This window comes from Staurois parvus, unplaced genomic scaffold (assembly GCF_062004578.1).
Source record: "Staurois parvus isolate SC_StPar_1 unplaced genomic scaffold, SC_StPar_1.0 ptg000118l, whole genome shotgun sequence".
NCBI lineage: Eukaryota > Metazoa > Chordata > Amphibia > Anura > Ranidae > Staurois > Staurois parvus.
In genome coordinates, this window is record NW_028317914.1 from 6,753,899 (window position 1) to 6,776,914 (window position 23,016).

At 41.6% G+C, this 23,016-nt stretch overlaps 2 protein-coding genes across 3 annotated transcripts in view; one reads left to right on the plus strand and one right to left on the minus strand.

The window, feature by feature from the left end:
* The window catches only part of ATP6V1C2 (ATPase H+ transporting V1 subunit C2), a 57,257-nt gene extending 46,091 nt beyond the window's left edge, over window positions 1-11,166 (plus strand). The window contains exons 9-13 of the mRNA XM_089672068.1: window positions 318-410; window positions 3,669-3,762; window positions 6,851-6,948; window positions 9,669-9,798; window positions 10,641-11,166. Coding sequence (XP_089528194.1) covers window positions 318-410; window positions 3,669-3,762; window positions 6,851-6,948; window positions 9,669-9,798; window positions 10,641-10,739 — 514 coding nt within the window. The 3' untranslated portion in view covers window positions 10,740-11,166. The remainder of the gene's footprint in view (window positions 1-317; window positions 411-3,668; window positions 3,763-6,850; window positions 6,949-9,668; window positions 9,799-10,640) is intronic.
* A 5,586-nt stretch (window positions 11,167-16,752) lies between these two features.
* PDIA6 (protein disulfide isomerase family A member 6) overlaps window positions 16,753-23,016 on the minus strand; it is a 51,423-nt gene continuing 45,159 nt past the window's right edge. For both annotated transcript variants that reach the window (XM_089672045.1, XM_089672044.1), the window contains exons 10-13: window positions 21,831-21,903; window positions 21,360-21,518; window positions 21,064-21,160; window positions 16,753-17,310 (exon numbers count right to left, since the gene is read on the minus strand). In XM_089672045.1, the coding sequence (XP_089528171.1) occupies window positions 17,242-17,310; window positions 21,064-21,160; window positions 21,360-21,518; window positions 21,831-21,903 (398 nt within the window). In that variant the 3' untranslated portion in view covers window positions 16,753-17,241. The remainder of the gene's footprint in view (window positions 17,311-21,063; window positions 21,161-21,359; window positions 21,519-21,830; window positions 21,904-23,016) is intronic.

The window sequence follows — 23,016 nt, forward strand, 5'->3', positions numbered from 1 at the left end:
CCCTCCCGCAGAGCTATCGTATTCTGCCAGCGAGGGCGCGAGGCGAAGCTTTCCCCGCTGGCAATAATCGCATGAAAAATCCAACAGGCTGGTTGTACCAAAGTCATACAACAATTGAATTAGATACAATCAGCCTGCCCATAGATGGTTTGAATCTCAACTGGTCCCTGCTGAACTGGCTGAGATTCGAATCGTCTGTGGTCGACTTTATCCAGTTACTATACTGATAGACAAGGGAAACATCTGTGTCACTCTGGGTAAGCGGGAAGTTGTCTGTGCTTGAGTCTGGTATTTACATTGCTGTCTGTCCTTTGTAGGATGATTGCAGAGGACGCAGAAGGAGGTTTATTTACTGTTACCCTCTTCAGAAAAGTCATTGATGAGTTTAAAATAAAAGCTCGAGAAAACAAGTAAGAATTGTGTTTATGTTCATCACTTGTGCTCACTAGGTAGATCTAGTGGATGTGTAATTGTCACCAGAACAGAAATAGAGGGAAAATCGTCCAGTGGGGACACTCCCTCACTTTAAAGGGATGTCCTCCTACTTCCTATTGTGACTATGGGACAAGGTGCGAAGAGAAATCTCTCCAGTGGGACACTGATGGTAAACAATTACGCCAACAGTGAGGTTATATAACTAGGACAGGTTAGCCCCACAACTTTCATACTTATTCTGCTTTTGGACAGTCAACACTTACACATTCCATGGTGATTGGATTCAAGTGAAAGTAGAATTATACTTACCTTCACTCCAGAGGTTTTGGTGTCCTGGAGCTACCCGCCAACTGCTGTCTTGCTTGGTCTGCTTCTGGATACCAATCCTTGACTGTTTTCATTGGCCTTCCTGAGATGACGTCACTCCCATGCATATGGAGGAGTTCATTCATCTCAGCCCTGCTGAAATTGTGCCCTGGGCTGTGCCTGAGACATGGGGGGGGGGGGGGGATCAAAATCTGGTGCAGTTCTGCATAGAAACCAATCAGCTTCCAGGTTTTATTGTCAAAGTTTCACTGAACAAGTTGAAGTTAGAAGCTGATTGGCTACCATGCACATGCATGAAGGAAAAATGTGTTTAGTTTCAGATTCACTCGTTAAGTTAATAACCTTTATTCATCATATTCACTATGTTAGAATGATTTTTTTACAGAATTCATTTTGTATATTTGGATTCGTTTAGTATATTTGTTATTTTCAAATCGATTCAAAATTTGAATTCGATTTTCAGAAGATGGCTATATTCTTTTTAATGTATTCTATAATTATCTAGTCTATTTTTTCTATTCTATTCTTTTATTTTATTTTCTATTCTATTTTTTCTATTCTTTTATTTTCTATTCAATTCTTTTATATTCTATTCCTTTATTTTCTATTCTATTATTTTATATTATATTTCTTTATTTTCAATTCTTTTATATTCTTTTCCTTTATTTTCTATTCTATGTTGTTTTAATCTATTCTATTCTTTTATGTTCTATTCTATTCTTTTATATTCTTATCTGTTTTAGTGTATTCTGTTTTTTTCTGTTCTGTTCTATTCTATTCTTTTAGATTCTAGTCTGTTTTATTTTAATCTATTCTTTTTATATTCTATTCTGTTTTATTATATTATAATAAGCAGCCTAAATAGAAATCATCTTATTTCATTTTTATGCCTTATTGCATTTATTGCATTCGAATTCAAATTAATTGTCAAATTTGAATTTGGATAATTCGGTTTGTTATAATATATTTTGGATTCATTGAAATGTGTTACTAGTGTGATTTTAAACATTTGGATACCTCCAAATCTCTGAATAACAAACATTTTGTCTGAATTTCAATTCACAACGAAAGAGATCACAAGTCTAATTCTGAGTACTCTTTTAGTAAATCCCCCAAGTATGTCTCTTCTGCATAAAAAAATCCTGCCTGTTCCCCATTTTTGTGTTTGTTTCCTAAAGTTCCCCTTTAAGGTGTCTTAAGCGGAGTTCCACTCACCCTGTCAAAAAGTAAGTCAGCAGCTACAAAAGCTGTAGCTGCTGACTTTTAAAAAAACAGCCACTTACCTGTCCCTCGGTCCTGTGGTGTGTCCCCTGCAGCCCATTTTACCAGCCAGCCTGTATTCCAGGAGGCCGGCATCTTCAGTGTGGGCACCTGGCTGTGAAAGCTTGCAGCTTCACAGCCGGGCACCCACTGTGCATGCGCGAGTAGCCTTCCTGAATGGTCCTGTAGTCTTCTGGGACCTGTCACGTGTCCCAAAAGACTACAGGGAGGGTGGGAGGGCACCTTCCGCTTCTGATCGCCTAGGTGATCGGACCGGAAGTGGGAGCGGGTACCTGTCAAATTCGGGTACCCGCTCCCCCCCTACCCCCCAAAGGTGCCAATCCTTAATGGGGAGCGGGGGAGCAGTCCTTAAAGCGGAACTTCCCCTTTTGGGTGGAGCTCCACTTTAAGGTATGAATATGGTTGTTGGGGTATCTTTCTGACACTCTATGAAATGAAAGTGTGGCTTGGTAAGCTATGAAACATCTTCATCATTACAGGACAAGAAAAAAACATTTTTTTTTTGGGTAGCAAGTACCTGTACCATTAGGTACTTTCTCCACTTCCCTATTCCTCACCTAGGCATTTGTTGGATCTGCCCCACTCCCACCTGCAGCCTCCTGGGATACATCACCCCCACATCCCAGGAGGCTTTGGGACATTCTCCCCAAATCTGCACATCTCACGCATGCATGGTGGGGAGTGGCTGTGACTGAACCAGGGGCGGACTGACAACTCATGGGGCCCCCGGGCAATAGGGGATCATAGGGCCCCTGTGTCCTTGCCCAAACTCAAAAAAACCTATGAAAAAGGTACCAGGGGCATCTCATGGGGCCCCCTACTGACCCCGGGCCCTCGGGCAGTGCCTGAGTTTCCAAATGGTCAGTCTGCCCCTGGACTGAACAGAAAGTCACAGCAGGCTCCTGAATCCAAGATGGCGTCACATAAATGAAGCCAGAGATGAGGATTTCAGGTCTTTTAATGACAGTGCTGGACATCATGGGTTGGTAAGTACCTGTTTTGTAAAAGCCAGCATCTACAATACTTAGAACTGTTGTACTTTTTGCAGAGCTTGCTGAAGTTCCTCTTTCAGTGCAATATCTCACAAAATCAGAATTCAGTCTGAGGAAGTCAGATGAGTGTGAGAAGGATTCTGAATGGTGAATAGCAGCAATTAACCCCTTGGTGATGGCGCCTCCCAGCCGTTTAAGGGGTTCCTGACGCCAGGAGGCACTGCAGGGTTTAGGGCCATGTGACTGCCGTGATTGGCTGTCACAGCGCTCACATGATCCGAAAGGTCCCAATCACAAGTAGTGATCGGTACCTTTCCGTGAGGCGCCAAGAGAGCGCAGAGTGCACGCTCTTGGCAGATGTTGGTTTACTTTTGGTACGCAAATATGCAGCTGCTCGGTGTCAAGGCCCGGCCACTGAGAGGCCTCATATTTGCGTACTGTGGGCGTGAACAGGTTAATAATTACTATGATTAAATAAAGTCTATTTTTGTACAATCAGGTGGTTCCTTTCCTACATTATTGTCCTGTGTTTATTTACATGTCTTACCTGTACACTAGCTCTTCCAAGAAGCCATTAATGTTCATTCAATTACATTCTATTACAATCTGCTGTAACTCTGTACTCAATTCCAGGTTCATAGTGCGGGAGTTTTTTTTCAATGAGAAAGAGCTGCAGTCTGAGAAAGCTGAAATCATTAAGCTGGAGGCAGATAAGAAGCAGCAGTATGTAAGTATTGAACACAACCATACATGTATAGATGCTGTTATGAGCTGTGTTTGCTCTGTCACAGGATCCTGCTGAACTGTTCATGTATACCATCTGATGACTCCCTCTAGACCAGGGGTGGGCAACCTGCGGCTCTCCAGCTGTTGCAGGACTACAAGTTCCATCATGCCTCTGCAAGTCATTGCTGTAACTGTCAGTTTTGCAATGTCTCATGGGAAATGTAGTTCCACAACAGCTGGAGAGCCAAAGGTTGCTCACCCTGTTTTAGGCCATTGTTTTTCAACATTTTTTTAGTCAATGCGCCCTTTATGAACATGTGAAGAAAAGCAAAAACAGGGTGCACTCTCTTTGTGCATTACCGTGGTGACACAAGAGTTTATTAAAGTGCATAAAAGTGCATACTCACAAACCAAAGGAGATTAATACAGAGACAAAGAGTCAGTGGTGACGGTCCCAAGGGATGGGAGACCCTTGATGAGGTAGGCTGACACGTTTCAGGAGACATACTCCCTGCTGAAGAAGGGAGTACGTCCCCCGAAACGCCTCAGCCTACCTCATCAGGGGTCTTCCGTCACCACTGACTCTTTGTCTCTGTTTTAATCTCCTTTTGGTTTGTGCACTGTTATGCATTTTAATAAACTCGTGTTTTACCACGGTAATGCATGAAGAGAGAGCGCCCTGTTTTTGCTTTTCTTCACCAGTACCAAGGTTTCCCGATTTTCCAAGGGCTGCACCTCAGTGAAAGACAGTCAAAGTACCCCTAGTCAGCATGAAGATTTGAGCGCTGGCTTCGTTTTTTGGATGGCCCTTTAAAAACATGCACAGTCTCGAGCTACCCCAACACTAAACTAATAGTTTTGCATCTACCAAAAAAAAAACAACAAAGTCAGTGCTATGGTACCAAACGTAGGCTGCTAGCAACAGTAAGGATTGATATATACACTCACCGGCAACTTTATTAGGTACACCTGTCCAATTGCTTGGTAACACAAATTGCTCATTAGCCAATAACATGGCAGCAACTCAATGCATTTAGGCATGTAGACGTGGTGAAGACGACTTGCTGAAGTTCAAACCAAGCATCAGAATGTGGAAGAAAGGGGATTTAAGTGACTCTGAATGTGTCATAGTTGTTTGTGCCATTCGGGCTGGTCTGAGAATTTCAAAAACTGCTGATCTACTGGGATTTTCACACACAACCATCTTTAGGGTTTACAGAGAATGGTCCGAAAAAGAGAAAATATCCAGTGAGCGGCAGTTGTGCAGACGAAAATGCCTTACTGATGTTAGTGGAGAATGGGAAGAGTGGTTAGAAATGATCGAAAGGCAACAGTGACTCAAGTAACCACTCATTACAACCAAGGTTTGCAGAACACCATCTCTGAATGCACAACAAGTCGAACCTTGAAGCAGATGGGCTACAGCAGCAGGAGACCACACCAGGTGCTACTCCTGTCAGCTAAGAACAGGAAGGAGGCTACAATTCGCACAGGCTCACTAAAATTGGACAATAGAAGATTGGAAAAACATTGCCAGGTCTGATGAGTCTCAATTTCCCTAGAGATGGTTGTGTGTGAAAATCCCAGTAGATCATCAATTTTTGAAATACTCAGACCAGCCTGTCTGGCACCAACAAGCATGACACATTCAAAGTCCCTTAAATCCCCTTTCTTCCCCATTTTGATGCTCAATTTGAACTTCAGCAAGTTGCCTTCACCACGTCTAGATGCCTAAATGCATGGAGTTGCTGCCATGTGATTGGCTGGTTAGCAATTTGTGTTACCAAGCAATTGAACAGGTGTACCTAATAAAGTGGCCAGGGAGTGTAAATCCTAATGGATATGTACAAATAAATATGTGCAGCACCACCAAAAATGTGTGTGAATGAATGAAATAAATCAGTATGTGAAATGAATCCATATTTTTTATTTATTTAGAATAAATCCAAAGTAAAAAAAGATGATTGCAATATGTGAGTGCAACTACTGTATATTTGAAAGCTGCCCGTAGATGGATTGAATCTTGGCCAGTTCAGGAGGGACCAGCCAAGATTCGATCCATATACAGGCAGGCTGGTTGTACCCAAGTTGATCCATTGATCAACTTCAGTACAACCAGCCTGTCTGATTTTTTAAATGGGATTACTGCCAGCTGCTATAGCCACCAACAGAGTTCTGCCAGCTGGGAAGGCGTCTTGCCGGCAGAACACAATAGCGCTGCGGGAGGGGTTCCCCCATCAACACTCACTGTGTTGATTGGGGAATCAAATTATTTTCTTTCCTGCAACCTGTGGTTGCAGGAAAGAAAATCGAATCACCTATGACTTGCCCAACTAAGGCATTTTCAATTACGGTGCCCAGACACCCTGGTTTGCCATCAAGTTTCTTCAGGGTGTCGAGGAGCCTAGAAATTGCCCAAAAATTGTATACAAGCCAGCAGGTGGATCAAGCCTGCCTTTTAGTTACACAAATCTCAGGATTTATACCAGTTCTTATTATTGCCAATAGACTGAACTTAGCAAGTTGCACTGTGGAAGGACATTTACTCCAGAGCTTAATAAATGAGATAATGCTTCACTTTGCAAAGAATACCCAATCACATGCAAGGAAAATAAAAAGAACAGCATTTTTGCTTGCACATGATTTGATGATGGAAGTCAGCAGAGCTTCCCCTCATTTACCAAATTCTGGAGCAACTGCAAAGTGCACAGTTTATTTTCCTTTAGTAAATAAATCCCATTGTGTTCTGCTGGCCAGGAAGGCTCCTTTCTGGCAGAACGCAACAGCATTCTGGGAGGGCTTTCCCCATCAACATTGACTGTGTTGATGAGGGAGCCAAATGATTTTCTTTCCATGGGTGGAAGGTAAGAAAATCCATTCTTCTAAGGCTTGCCTTAGAAAACTCAGCATAATGTGAACGGATAATAAAAGCTGAGTTTACCCTTCTGAATAATAGGGAATTTATCGGGGTTTTGATCACACATAGCCAGTGACGTTCCAATGAAGCATCAGAAAACCTGAGGCTGACCTTGGAAATTAGAGACAAATAACCAACTGGGTCTGAGAGGTAAAACTATTCTGTTTTCCAGGGTCCTCTCCTGCGCTGGTTGAAAGTAAACTTCAGTGAAGCATTTATTGCCTGGATTCATATAAAAGCCTTGCGGGTATTTGTGGAATCTGTCCTCAGGTAAGGACCAACATGATAAGTCATCACATGGAGAATGGAAGCCATGAATACATTTACATAGGTAGCTGTTGAGGTAAGAGAAATACTATAGTGACAACTCTCGGTCTACTGGGACTGCTGAGATCACATCCAAAATGGCAGCACCAAGCAGTAGTTCCAGGGCTTTTGAATGTACACAAGGGAGGCCCCCTTTCTCTGCCAGCAGAGGATTTTACACACAATCTGGAGGCTGCAGCCACCAGGATTGTGTGTAAAACTGACAAGCAGTCTCCTATCTGTTGGAAGCATTTGGGCAGCTGCCTCCTGATTGCTTCCACACACCCCCAGTACCAGCACCCATCTGCGGGTCCGGGAGTGACATGATGGCAGATGCCAACAGGTGGACACGTCTGCTCTCCTCTCCTGTGACCCAGAAAGTGATGTGTATGATGTCACTTCCAGGTCACCTTGTCACTTTCCAATGCTACCATACCCAGGAAAGAATGTATTGCAGATCGCATTCCGTGGAGCCCAGCGGAGATCATCTTTTATATCCTGCATGTCACCAAAAAATCATCACATAGGGGACTTTTTGTCCCCTATGTGATGGGAAAAAAAAAGTTAAGCGAAACATTTTTTTTTAGTTAATTACAAAAAAATAAAGTTACACCTAAAATCCCCGCCCCCCCCATACACACATGTACAAACGTAAACATGCATCAGGGGGCGCCTACGCATGAAAACGTCTATTGCGATACACGTTACATACAGTATATATAGGGTACTGAAGTTTGTCGCCATTTCACAGACGCACACTAATTTAAGATTTGACATGTTGGTTATCTATTTACTCAGTGCAACCTCATCTTTTATATTTTACCAAAAATTTGGGTAATTTATTGCGTTTGCCACTTTAGTGTGTTTGTATTGAAGGTTTGAGTTTCCTTGGACCATTGCGGTAATATTGAGTGACATAAAATATTGGAACTACCAGTATTGTATTCTCTAGGGTTCCTACTTTCAGAATATATAGAATGTTTGGGGGTTTTGTGTAAGCTTCAGGCCTAAAATAATTTTTAAATGTGTGCAAAAAACACAAAAACTGCTCAGGCAGCAAAAGGGTTAAAAGGTAAACTATTTTCAATAAAAGAAAAAACAAAACCTCTGGTATGGAGGTATGGTGGTTTCAGGTGGTGGAGGTTATCAGTTATCAGGGTGGTGGGAAGGGGAGCACAAACACAGTGGTGATTGAAGGGTGGTGGTGCTGTGGTGGTGAGGCAGGGGGGTTGTTGATGTGATGGTAAGGGGTGCCTCTCCAAGGAGCTGTCAGCTGTAACTCCAGATACAATCCTAAAGAAGCGGATGAGGGGAGGTCACAGTGCCTGTGTAAGATACAACAGAACATGAAGAGTAGGGAGGTGGTGTGAGCTGGGGCCATGACCTACTGCAACACAGTCTGTGGTCCCCTGCTGTAGGGACCATCCTGGCTTTACCCTATATATGGATGTTGTCGGTTTTTTATGTTACTGCCCATGTGAAGTAGAAATACAACGTCATTCCCTGCATATGTCAATGTGGGAGGAGTTAAATAATACTTCCACTCACCACCAATGAGGATGGGGGCTACATAAAATTGCCACTGACCACGAGTGGGGAGAGGGGTTACAAAATACTATATAATACCAATGCTAAGTATTATTATTGTGGCCCCTAATAAGAACGCTGAGAGTTATTACTGCTGCCTTTGATTTCAATGCTGAGGGTTGTTTTTGGGGCTACTCATGCCTATGCTGGGAGTTACTATTGTGGCCACTGACACCAATGCTGGGGGTTCTTATTGCATTTACTATCACCAATTCCTGGAGTCATTATTTCATCCACTGGCACCACTGCTTGGGGTTATTGTGGTTAATTGTTATGCCTAATAAATTCAGTGTATGTCACATTCAACACTGGGGGTTATTATTGTGGCCACTGACAACCACTACCGAGCATTATTATTGCATTCACTACTAGCAATGCTGGGGGATATTATTGTGATCATTGACACCAATGCTGGGAGTTACTATTACTGCCACAGCAACCAATGCAGGGAGTTATTATTGCATCCACTGCCACAAATTGCATCCACTGGTACCAATGCTTGGGGTTATTATTGTGGTCAGTTGTTATGCTTAATAAATGCGGTGTATGTCACATTCAACACTTTATGAAATCTGCCCCTCTGTTCTCTTTCAGTCTCAAAGCGAAACTGAAGTTCCTCTATAACAACAGGGACCAGGAAGGCTCTTTATTGTACAAGAGACATGCATCATCTCCTCTGCAATAAAATGCCCCTACCTGCCTGTTTGCTGTTTTCTCTGGAGCTGTAAACTGAGCTGCGCATGCTTACAGTGCCAGGCCCATCTCTGTGTGTCAGGATGACTAGCTCCTGCGCATGCACAGGAGTGATGTCATCTCATGCCGAACAATGATAAACACAGAAGATGCCGGCACCAACGCAGGAGCATTGGAAAGATACGTTTATCCCCCTTTAGTTCTATTTTAAGTCTTGTTTATATGAGTTTGGGTATATACAGTATTTGCAGTTGTCATTTAGCTAAAGGTGGAAATAAAATATATCTAATGTCTTAGAAATTGTAATTTACTGACAACTACAACTGTCTTTCCACTCATATTATAGATGGCACCCACTGTTAGGTACTTCTTGTAACTCATATTCAAATTCTTCTATTACTCAGGTATGGTTTACCGGTGAATTTCCACGCAATGATTTTGCAACCCAACAAGAAATCTATGAAGAGACTGCGAGATGTACTAAATGCCCTTTTCAGACACCTGGATGAGGCAGCTGCTGCCAACATGATGGATGTAAGTAAATCCAGAGAGGGCCCGTAAGGCTAGGTTCACATCTGTGGGGGTGGTGCCGCTGCGGATCTGCATGAAAATCCATGCAGCCGCACCACCCGCACAGAGGAATGCGGACCCGCGGACGGGGACCTTTAGTTCTAATGGCATGCCGCCCACACTGGAAAACGCAACCATACTGGGAACCGAGGTTCCTGTGTAGACTGCATTTTCGGATGAATTGCATGGACTTCTTCCCTGTGTGTCATGGGGTACGGGAGTCCATTCAAATGAATGGGCTCTTGTGCCCGCATGGCCGCATATATATGAACTGGGGCTAACACATTGCACTAATACAACATAGATATCTTCCATGAACATTAGTCTATTTTAACTTTCATGGAAGATATATATGAAAACCCTAACTAAATGACATTTAGTTAGCTAAATCAGTGTGTATCATTAAAAAAAAAAAAAAATATATATATATAGTTTTAAAAATACTTGTTATAACCTTTTTTCCATCCAGAATTCAGGAAAAACCCAGAGAAAAAAACTGGCAGATATAAGAGGACGGAGAACTGTCAGACTAAAAGTGACTTTTTAAATGACATCACCATATACACCTTACAGGACACTTTAGTAATTAGGTTTACATCTACTTTAATATAGGTTATTTTTAATTACTTGTGACATCAGAAGCCTTTTCAGCCTTAATGAGTATTAGTTTAGAAAATACACTGATGATGTGTTAACGTAAGGCAACTGTATTCATTTGTGTCTTCAATATATGCCTGGAGTTCAGTTTTAATTAATGTAGCCCAATGTATTTTTCAATGAACTAACTGCAGCTGCTGTTTTCCCAGGTTGGCATGGATATCCCTGGCTTACAGCTGAACACACAAGAATATTACCCCTATGTCTGCTTCAAGATTGACATGACCAGTATAGACTTTGATTCTTAGTACTAGAACATTCCTGCAGAAGATGTAATGGTGAACTCCAGATACTATGAGACCAGTTACACTGTTATTACTGCCTAGTCTGTTATAGCACCAATGGACTTCGTCATGCTCTGAGCTACAATCATGGGGTCAAGCCAGTAATATGTGATCAAGCTGCAGCTGCTGTCATCGTCCATCACGCAGACATAATTGCAAAGTATTTATATATATAAATTATATTTTAGCATATTTGTGGGAGGCTGCACTTAATGGCCATTTGTCTTTCTTAAGCTAGCTAATTATGTATGTAAAATGTATAGTTTATGTGTAACATACTGTCTTGAACAGTAGGGTTAATGTGTAAAAAGTCATCTTGGGACTTCCTAGTAATGCTAAAGCCATGCTAGTTTCCTTTTAGATGCTCAACAATACAATTATGAAGCAACTAGCATGTCTCCTGTGTCATGTCTCCAATCATAGAAAACACACAAAAGAATTGTATATAGTACCAGAAGCTGCAGAGCTTTGCAGCATAAGAAACTGAAAATAAGTGAAGTAAAAAACAATGTCTTGGTCTCCAGGGGAGCAATAAAAACAGGTGGCTGAGCTGTGGTTTTACAGTCTTCTGACTGCCCACTGGAATTCCAACATTACAGCCTGACACAGCAATTTTAACTTGGGTTACAGAGTTTGAACTGCAGCACGGTCTGTAAAACTTGCCCATTGAGATCTATGGTGCGGGGCTTGCATGGTCCTGCAACCTGAAGTTGCCATTCTGCAATTAAAACAACAAAAAAAAAGTAAAATGAACAGACTCCGATTTTTGGAAGATACAAAGCATATGGGCCATTTCAAACAGGTCGCAAAGGAGCAGTAAAAACTGGTGGTTGATCCACATTTTAACTGTACGCTGATCACCCACCTATATCCTAACAATGCAGTTGGATATATGCCATAGAGAAAAGCAGACAGATTTAACTCAGCTTACAGAGTTTGATATGAAGTATTACCTGTCAACCTCACCCAGTGATACCAATGAGACCGTGCCGCGATGGTGAGCCTCCTGCTTGGATCACATTTACAACGTGACAATACAATATCCCTCCTGAGTGCCTGCCAGCAGCTGCTCTGCCGCTCACTGAAAAACCATTCCTCGTGTATCGCTTATTAGAGGGTGGTACTGCCTGCTACCTATGTAAAAGAGCCCTAAATGTAAGGAAACTAACCAGTTTGTGATAGAACTCAAACTATTAGCCAGACTGTATATTCGAATACTGAGAAAGTGATTTGTTAGAGCCAATATTGAACAAACGCCTCCCAAATTACAAAATACATTACTGCAGGAGGGTGATGACCTTAAAAGATCTTTCTGAAGCAGTCATGATTGGATTACGAACCACGTCAAGGTAATGGCTGGATGACATCACTGTGCAAATGGGTACCAGAATTCGGCCATCTTGAGAGGTATCAGAAGCCAAAATCCAGCCTTAAAGGGGAAAATTGTCTGATTTTAAAGAGGCGATCTATTTTAAGTGCACTGGATGTAGTACACTCAGTTTGTGAGTGAGTTTTTAACCCTTTTAATAAACTATATATGGAAGATTTACAGTATCTCACAGAAGTGAGTCCACCCCTCACATTTTTGTAAATATTTTATTATATCTTTTCATGTGACAACACTGAAGAAATGACACTTTGCTACAATGTAAAGTAGTGAGTGTACAGCTTGTATAACAGTGTAACTTTGCTGTCCCTCAAAATAACTCAACATACAGCAATTAATGTCTAAACCACTGGCAACAAAAGTGAGTGCACCCCTAAGTGAAAATATCCAAATTGGGCACAAAGGGTCAATATTTTGTGTGGTCACCATTATTTTCCAGCATTGCCTTAACCCTCTTGGGCATGGAGTTCACCAGAGCTTTACTAGTTGCTACTGGAGTCCTCTTCCACTCCTCCATGACAACATAACGGAGCTGGTGGATGTTGGAGACCTTGTACTCCTCCACCTTCCATTTGAGGATGCCCCACAGATGCTCAATAGGGTTTAGGTCTGGACACATGCTTGGTCAGTCCATCACCTTTACCCTCAGCTTCTTTAGCAAGGCAGTGGTTGTCTTGGAGGTGTGTTTGGGGTCGTTATGTTGGAATACTGCCCTGCGGCCCAGTCTAAGAAGAAAGGGGATCATGCTCTGCTTCAGTATCTCACAGTACGTGTTGGCATTCATGGTTCCCTCAATGAACTGTAGCTTCCCACTGGCGGCAGCACTTGTGCAGGCCTAGACCATGACACTCCCACCACCATGCTTGACTGTAGGCAAGACACACTTGTCTTTGTACTCCTCACCTGGTTCCCGCTACACACACTTGACACCATCTGAACCAAATAAATTTATCTTGGTCTCATCAGACCACAGGACATGGTTCAGTAATCAATGTCCTTAGTCTGCTTGTCTTCAGCAAACTGTTTGCAGGCTTTCTTGTGCATCATCTTTAGAAGAGGCTTCCTTCTGGGATGACAGCCATGCAGACCAATTTGATTCAGTGTACAGCTTATGGTATGAGCACTGACAGGCTGACACCCCCACCCCTTCAACCTCTACAGCAATCATATATCTATTTCCCAAAGACAACCTCTGGATATGACGCTGAGCACATGCACTCAACTTCTTTGGTCGACCATGGCGAGGCCTGTTCTGAGTGGAACCTGTCCTGTTAAACCGCTGTATGGTCTTGGCCACCGAGCTGCAGCTCAGTTTCAGGGTCTTGGAAAACTTCTTATAATCTAGGCCATCTGTATGTAAAGCAACAATTCTTTTTTCAGATCCTCAGAGAGTTCTTTGCCATGAGGTGCCATGTTGAAATTCCAGTGACTGGTATGAGACAGTGAGAGATATAACACAAAATTTAACACACCTGCTCCCCATTCACACCTGAGACCTTGTAACACTAACAAGTCACATGACACCTGGGAGGGAAATGGCTAATTGGGCCCAATTTGGACATTTTCACTTAGGGGTGTACTCACTTTTGCTGCCAGCGGTTTAGACATTAATGGCTGTGTGTTGAGTTATTTTGAGGGGACAGCAAATTTACACTGTTATACAAGCTGTACACTCACTACTTTACATTGCAGCAAAGTGTCATTTCTTCAGTGTTGTCACATGAAAAGATAGAATAAAATATTTGCAAAAATGTGAGGAGTGTACTCACTTCTGTGAGATACTGTATATATTGCGCAATGAGATTCTTTTCATTCTTTTGAGCAAATTTATGGAGTAGTGGTGTTTCTTGTGAGGATAGACACCGACAGAGCCCCTTTAAAGGGCAAGGTGCATACTGACATAGTGTAACAGGTCAAAACCTGAGGTAAGCAGCCTGTTTGGAAGGTGGCAGAGTCACTTTATGTGGTGGTGATTTGTTCCAAATATCTGCACTGGTGCATGTTCTTTCATTTATATGGATTTTAATCAAGGTGGGAGAAGAAATTAGTGGACTTTTTTATATATATATATATATCTATATATAGACATCTATTGTCTCACTGGGGATTGTTTTTTTACACTATTTTTTGTGTTATTTGAATGTTTTGCACAATAGTAGATTACATTTTTTTCAGTCACATGTATTTATTAACTTTATGTGGATGTAATGCGTTTATACGAGTCTTATGTAGTCACATGATTTCATCTAATTTGTAGATATTTTTGATTGCGCAGAGTATATATATATATATATATATATATATATATATATATATATATACAGTCATGGCCGAAATTGTTGGCACCCTTGATATTTCTCCAGGAAATCATGTATTTCTCACGAAACGTATTGCATTAACACATGTTTTGCTATACACATGTTTATTCCCTTTGTGTGTATTGGGACAAAACAAAAAAAGGGAGGAAAGAAAGCAAATTCGACATAATGTCACACAAACCTCCAAAAATGGGCTGGACAAAAGTATTGGCACCCTTTCACAACTGCGGATAAATAAGAATGTTACAAGCATGTGATGCTCCTGTAAACTCACCTGGGGCAAGTAACAGGTGTGGGCAATATAGAAATCACACCTGAAAGCAGATAAAAAGGAGAGACGTTCACTTAACCTTTGCATTGTGTGTCTGTCTGTGCCACACTAAGCATGGACAACAGAAAGAGGAGACGAGAACTGTCTGAGGACCTGAGAACCAAAATTGTGGCAAAATATCAACAATCTCAAGGTTACAAGTCCATCTCCAGAGAACTAGATTTGCCTTTGTCCACAGTGCGCAACATTATCAAGAAGTTTGCAACCCATGGCACTGTAGCTAATCTCCCTGGTCGTGGACGGATGAGGAAAATTGATGAAAGATTGCAACGCAGAATAGTCCGGATGGTGGATAAGCAGCCCCAAACATGTTCCAAAGACATTCAAGCTGTCCTGCAGGCTCAGGGAGCATCAGTGTCAGCGCGAACTATCCGTCGACATTTAAATGAAATGAAACGCTATGGCAGGAGACCCAGGAGGACCCCACTGCTGACACAGAGACATAAAAAAGCAAGACTACAGTTTGCCAAAATGTACTTGAGTAAGCCAAAAGCCTTCTGGGAAAACGTCTTGTGGACAGATGAGACCAAGATAGAGCTTTTCGGTAAAGCACATCATTCTACTGTTTACCGAAAACGGAATGAGGCCTACAAAGAACAAAACACAGTACCTACGGTAAAATATGGTGGAGGTTCAATGATGTTTTGGGGTTGTTTTGCTGCCTCTGGCACTGGGTGCCTTGACTGTGTGCAAGGCATCATGAAATCTGAGGATTACCAAAGGATTTTGGGTCGCACTGTAGGGCCCAGTGTCAGAAAGCTGGGTTTGCGTCCAAGATCCTGGGTCTTCCAGCAGGACAATGACCCCAAACATACGTCAAAAAGCACTCAGAAATGGATGGCAAAGAAGCGCTGGAGAGTTCTGAAGTGGCCAGCAATGAGCCCAGATCTAAATCCCATTGAACACCTGTGGAGAGATCTTAAAATTGCTGTTGGGAAAAGGTGTCCTTCCAATAAGAGAGACCTGGAGCTGTTTGCAAAGGAAGAGTGGTCCAAAATTCCGGGTGAGAGGTGTCAGAAGCTTATTGATGGTTATAGGAAGCGACTGATTTCAGTTATGTTTTCCAAAGGGTGTGCAACCAAATATTAAGTTAAGGGTGCCAATACTTTTGTCCAGCCCATTTTTGGGGTTTTGTGTGACATTATGTCATATTTGCTTTTCTGCCTCTGTTTTATATTTGTTCCAATACATACAAAGGGAATAAACATGTGTATAGCAAAACATGTGTTAATGCAATACCTTTTTTGTGTGAAATACTTGATTTTCAGGAAAAATATCAAGGGTGCCAACAATTTCGGCCATGACTGTATATATAGATAGATAGACCCCTTTATTTACATATTTGAGATTACAAAGAAACATTTGTGCTTTCAGAAGGAGGAAATTCCTGCAGAGAAAATTAAAAGAGAACTCTAGGCAGATATTAAAAAAAAAAAAAAAAAAAAAAAAAACACAAAAACGAATGCAACTCTATATCATGAATACATTTTTAGATGCATTATTTTTTGCATTTAATTACTGCCAGGGAAATCTTTGGATTGAAAGTGAATATTTGATATTTTATCTTTTAATGGGCTGTACATTTTCTCTAGCTATTTTTGGGTTAAGTTGTGCTTTAAAGACCATAAAACCTAAAGACCATAAGAATGGAATTCCTGCATGGGATACTTTATGTTTCAGAACATTAAAAATTACATAAAAAGGAATGCTTCAATGCAAGAGTCTACACCTTGAGATTGCAGCCAATCACATGACTGACATCAAAGGAACTTTAATCCACTTCGTGTTCACAAACAAATCTCCTGTGGTGAATTATGGAATCATGTGCTGGGCAGAGGCATTAGGAATTATATAACAGGATGTACTCACATATTCAGTCTTTCACCCTCCAAAATGACTAATTGATATGATGGGTGCACTTTTATAACAATTAGCCATCAGTTTGTCAAAAAATATTTTATTCGGAAATTAAATCAAGCGGATCAATTTGCTGATGAAAATACCGAAAACATAAAATATGTTAAACAAAATAACAATTGCAGCATCAACTGAGGAAATATTTAGGAGACAGGCGTTTTTTAAATGCCCCCCAAGTCCAAAATGGCATTACCATTATTTCCTTCAACATACCCCTAAAAGAAGCCCACCCACACAAAAAAAACATCAGTTTTCTGCAAAACCTAAATCGCATACAATGAAACTCGCTGTTACAACAATTCATAGAATTTTTCAGTATTCTCCCGAAAGGAACTGTCCATTGGTATCACTGAAGGCCTTCTCTTCAAGTGCACAAGTAGGTCTCGGATTAAAATAAGAGGCCATCACCAGAGTCCGCCAGTGTTCTGGATGAACAGATGACCACCAGCAGTTAAAAGTTCCTCCAAGAAGAGGTATGGTGTAACAATACAACAGGGAGGTTTGTGTGTCACTTCACAGTTCATCCTTGTCAAATTCATCCAGATCTATATCGCTGAGATCAATATCATCCTCCATTGGTAGCTAATAAAACAAATCAAATTGAAGATCAGTATAAGTTAATCATGAAGGAACTGCATATTAGAAAAAAACAACAACCATATCCTATTTTACTCAAGAAGTTTTCGGATGTTGAACCGATGCTCTGAAACTTTTAGCAATTTCCTAAAAAAGTCATTTGTTCAGGGGACTTCATCTAATGCCTCATCATATACTACTTGTTCACACTATGTGCAGTGACTGGCATTTTTCCACACTGGATAAATGCCAGTAATAGCAAGTGCACATAGAAAACACTGGTTTTCTATGTTCCCCATTCACACAATAACACTGGTGCGATGTGTGGTGCGGTGCAGTGCAGAACAATGCACTATGAAATGCACATCACACCACTCACAGCTAGACCTCACACCAACAGCTGCCTGCATTGTAAATTGTTGCATTTTATCATGTGGGCTAGCATGTACCAGCCCCTAAGGGAAACATGATCCATGAGAAACAAATGCTGCCAAGTTGACCCTCAATACAATGGGTCACTGATCTGAAATAAACCTGCAGATAAGGACTGTTAACTTTTACTTCTGGTTTTGCTGGTGCACATTAATGGCTACATATTTACCTGCTCACTGCAGTGCCAAAGAGTGTTTGCTATATCAGGGGTGTGGAAATTAAAAAAAAAAAAAAAAAAAAAACAAAAAAACTTGTCCAAGGAATAAATCAGGGTCTCAATCTACTTGTCCTGATAAAATAAAAATCATTTTTTTGCAGGATGTAAAATATGAAAGGCTGCTGTTCATTTGGCAGATGTGCGTTTAAAAATGAAAGGGGCTTTATGGTGACTTAAACCATTTCTTAGAACCCCCAATCACTATATATTTGTAGAGGCCCTAGAGAATAAACTAGCGGGTGTTGCAATTTTTTACTTCACACAGTATTTGCGCAGCTGTTTTTCAAAACGCAATTTAAAAAAAAAACAAACTTCAATTTGAATGTAAAAAAACCACAATATATATACCACTTTTCTGGTAAAGAGGATGTTAGGCTGAGTAAATAAATATCAAACATGTCAAGCTTTAAAAATGTGCCCGCCCATGCAGCGGCAACAAACGACGTAAATTTTACTATCCAGTCTACTATCCAAGAGCCATCACAGGTTACCACTTTAGACTTGCAGAGGAATTAGAATTACTGTCCATGATCTGACGTTCCCATATGTGGGACTGACACACACGTTCACCTTTGTGAGACAGGGATGCTTTAAAAATGCTATTTTTTTTTTACACAGTGGTTTTAATTTTTTTTTTTATCGCTTTTATTGCCGTCACAAGGAATAAAAACATCCCTTGTGACAGCAATAGGCACCGATGGGTACTCTTTATGGAGATATCTGGGGTCAATAAGACCAATGTCCCTCCTCTGCTGAAAATGCTTAAAAAGCATTTGATTACACCAAGATCGTGAGATTAAATGCTTTCCATTTTTAAAACTGGCCTTGTGGAAACTGGAAGTGATGTATGGTCACCGCTTCCTGTTTCCTATATCATAGAGGTGGACAGAGCAGTTCCGGTCTTTGTCTGCCTCTCAGAGGTGTAGCTAGAGGCCCCTGCAAGAAATCAGGAAGGGCCCCTGGGGCCCTTTCCATCGGTCTTGGGACCGTTCCTACTGATCCCAAAGCCCTCTATTATGGTCCCGCAGTGGGTCCCTCCCATGGTGGTGGAACACCAGAGACCGGGCGCAAGTGTGACCTTTGGGACCCTGGTAGTTCCGCCACTTGCTTAATCGTGTGCAGTCACCAGGGATCTTCTAGCAATGAAAGTTTAAATGCTAGACGATCCCTGGTGACTGGACATGATTAACCCTTTATTGCTCTTGGAAACGCATGATTAAGCCTTTCAGATCTGTGCTGGAAGCGTATGATTAACCATTTCACTGCTAAACGATCCGTAATGGAAATGCATATTTCCACCAGGGATCTGCCAGCAATTAAACGGTTAACCATACACTTCCAACAAAGATCTGAAAGGGTTAATCATGCACTTCCTACTGGGATCTCATCTGCCAGCAATGAAAGGGTTAACCATTAAGGTCTATCCATTAAATACATGTTCCTCTCCTATGGGGGCTCCTAAAATTGGAGAGTTAGGAACTACAGAATACGGAGGTGCCATGACAAGGCTCTGTAGCTTATGCATGTATTTACAAATGTGTGCTAACTAAACCCCTGTTTTTAATGCATACTGTTAAGACAGGTTAATTCAGTTTGTTTGCGGGCTGGCGGCCAAGTTAGAGCTGGGAATTCTCTTTTTGTTGTTTGACACGAGTCGCCCTTCCATGTGCTCCTTGCTGTGAAGGCCAGTTATAAACTGGGGCAGTGGCCATTTTTTGGAAGGGTTAACCATGTCCACTCACTATCTTCTAGCAATAAAAGTATTAGCATGTGCTTCCTAATCACTATCTCCCCACTCAGTAGCTGCTGCACAGCACACATACCAGTCCTGCAGCCTTCTCTCACAACAGCACACCTGTGGCAAGGAGTGATCACCTCTGAGGCCAGCCACATTCCCTCCTCGAGTCCCGTTCAATCACTGCGAGAAGGCTTCACCTCGGGGTTAGGGATGAGTAGGACACTGGAGAGCTGGCTGATCTCTGCTGGGGGAGGAGGTACTGATCTGTCCCTGGCATGCTCTGCAGCGGGTTCCGCCACTGCTGCCTCTATTATCAGCCAGCGGAAGCACCAGATAGTCGATGGGGACAGCCCTCAGAGGGCGGCTCTAAACCCTGCTGCTTGCCTGCAGCAGGGCTAAATGTGTAAAAAAAAAAAAAAAAATCCTTCTTGCTACCATGTCCTGGGCGATAGGGATTCAACATCCCTGTATATACAAATATTTATAAATGATTGAAAAAAGTGTTTCCCACTTGAAATGAATATTGGATGTCTTTATAAGACTGCTGTATGCAGGAATGTAAAGTGTCTTTACTATGAGCAACAGCAGCCACTAAGCAGTCTGTTTGTTCACAGTCATCTGAATGGACCTGCTACCAATTTTCACTAGGGTGGACCTGTGACTGAAACCAGAGAATATGGCTCCCAGTTCAAGAAAGGACTGAGCTGTGCAGGTTTTACCTAGGATAAGCCATTTCACTCTTGTTATCAAATGTTAATTTTATACAGGCCAGCAAATGCAGAAACATTTCATCAAATCTATTTTCATTTCTTTTGATTGTAATTGTAAATGAAAATTACAGTATTAAAACAGATGCACATTGCAACCATCAGGCTGCAGGCTTGTTTTGTCAATGAAGCCTCCAGTCTGCATGCGATCACTGTGATAGCTGACAGTTATGTTGGCTGGTGGCTCTCAGATGGGAAGGTGCCTATTAACATATGTTCACTATGGGACATCGTGCTAAGAAACATCAATGGACAGATTGTGGGCGCTAAGAAGTTAAGACACAACAATGTGTATAACCATCTATTCAGTTTTTATTGAATGCTGAATATGACTGTTCAGGCAGGCACACCGGTAGATCACCACATTTGGCAAATAGGCCACTAATTTCTTTGTAGATAATAATGTCTTTGTGAACAGTGTCTACAGGAAGGACTTTACAGCAGCAACACACATTCATTATAACACATATCAAGGTAAAGGATGTCTCTGATCTGACCTAATGTTAATGTAAAAGTCTTGGAAAGAGGTAACAGGTCTGCTTAGATGTAAGCATTATTTATAGGTATGTGCTACATGGAGTAATTGCACTAATTTGCCATCTTACCTCTCCATCCTTGCCATCCCAAGCCTCAACTTTATTGACCTTGGGGAGTGCACCTCCACCTACAGGTGCTGTAGAACCCCGTCCAAATGAAAGCTCCCTGAAAAAAAGGGCGTATCAATTAAAATGTTAGAAGTGGTCAACATTCCCATTGGATAACAGATCTATATTATTAATATTCTGCATAGCAATTTAGACGGCTTATAGGACAACTCTTAGAAAGCTTTTTGCAGTAGATTTAATCAGAAACCAGTACCGAAAAAACTAGAAAAAAGGGAAGGTCAAGACCAAATCCTTACCTTAAGAATTCATTAATGCCCTGCTCACTGAAAGAACCTTTCAACAGTGCAAACTTCATTTTTCGAGCATTGACAGCAGCCATGGCTGGATAACCAAATCCACCAATACCCAGAGCGGTCTCCATATCCAGCTGGGCCCCAGCCTCTGCCCAAAGCCATCTGGAAAAAGAAATAAGGTAAGAAACTACGTTTATACCTCAGCTAATAACTGCCCACCATATAACATTGGCTACATGTATTTCTTTAAACATACTACTAATAGAACATCATTTTCCTCAGAAAAGTCTGCTTTAAGCCAAATACAGTGAGACACGCAGCTTTACTTCTTATTGGAATAGCATGCACATGTACCAACAATGACTAGAGGGTGTTACAAGATGAACAAATCTGAACGAAGGAGGAACAATCTCATAAGATTATACCCATTATAACATTTACTGGTAATGAGAACAAGCCAGGCCATCTTCTTACCCCCACATCTTCTTCTTGTACTTGTCTGCGAGCTTGAGCATGACTTCCAAATAGGAGTTTCTTCCTGCAGCACCTGCAAGAAGATCAAGATTCAGTTAAAGGAAGATAGATCCCCTTCAAAAAACAGAAAGAACAACAAAAAAACATTCGTTGACAGCCACTTATTGTGTGATCCACTTTTGTAATGATGTATCATATGAGCATGGACAAATCAAATCCCAGTCACCACATCTAATTTGCAAAATGCTGTAATGCGAGTCCCAAATAAATGACCCCACCAATGTCAGCTTACAAAACCATCCACAACACTGCCCCTAGCTACATCACCAACCTCATACACAGATAGCGCCCAAATCGCCCACTCCGCTCCTCCCATGATATCCTCCTCTCTAGCTCCCTCATCCTCCCACGCTCGCCTCCAGGACTTCTCCAGAGCCTCTCTATCCTCTGGAACTCCCTACCACAGCATGTCCGGTCAGCCCCCACCCTGTCTGCCTCTAGGCGATCTTTGAAAACTCACTTCTTCAGGGAAACCTACTCCACCTCCACCTAAGAACTGTACTTGAATCACCTCCCCCAGATCATTCCCCGCAGCCATCACCTTTTGTATCACCTCCCCCTTCCTTTAGATTGTAAGCTTCAGGAGCAGGGCCCTCCTATTCCTTCTGTACTGAAATGTATTGTAATTGTATTGTCTCCCTTATATTGTAAAGCGCCGTGCAAACTGTTGGTGCCATATAAATCCTGTATAATAATAATAATGTCTATCAATTCATACAAATTATGTGCTATCCATAACCACACCATTTCATACAAATCATGTGGTCCCTATGTCTACACTAATTATGCGGTCTCTATCAATTCCTACAAGTGATGCGTTATCCATGACCATAACATTTTTATACAAGTCACTCAGCCCCCACTCAAGCTAACAGGACATTGCTTTCAAATAAGACTGATATGGTTACAGCACAGTAGAGTTTCACCAAGTAATATTCATACGGATCTTCATGTATCAAAGGGTCATTGCCCTTTTCTTTTCTACAGCACTCAATTATAAATCGAACCTAAACATCAAAAAGGTGTAAAAACCTACACTAGTTGGCGGTTATGTCATAATACAGGCAGCGCTTTATACATGAAGCCCAGGTGGTACACATTTGCCATGTAGAGACTATGTCAGCCT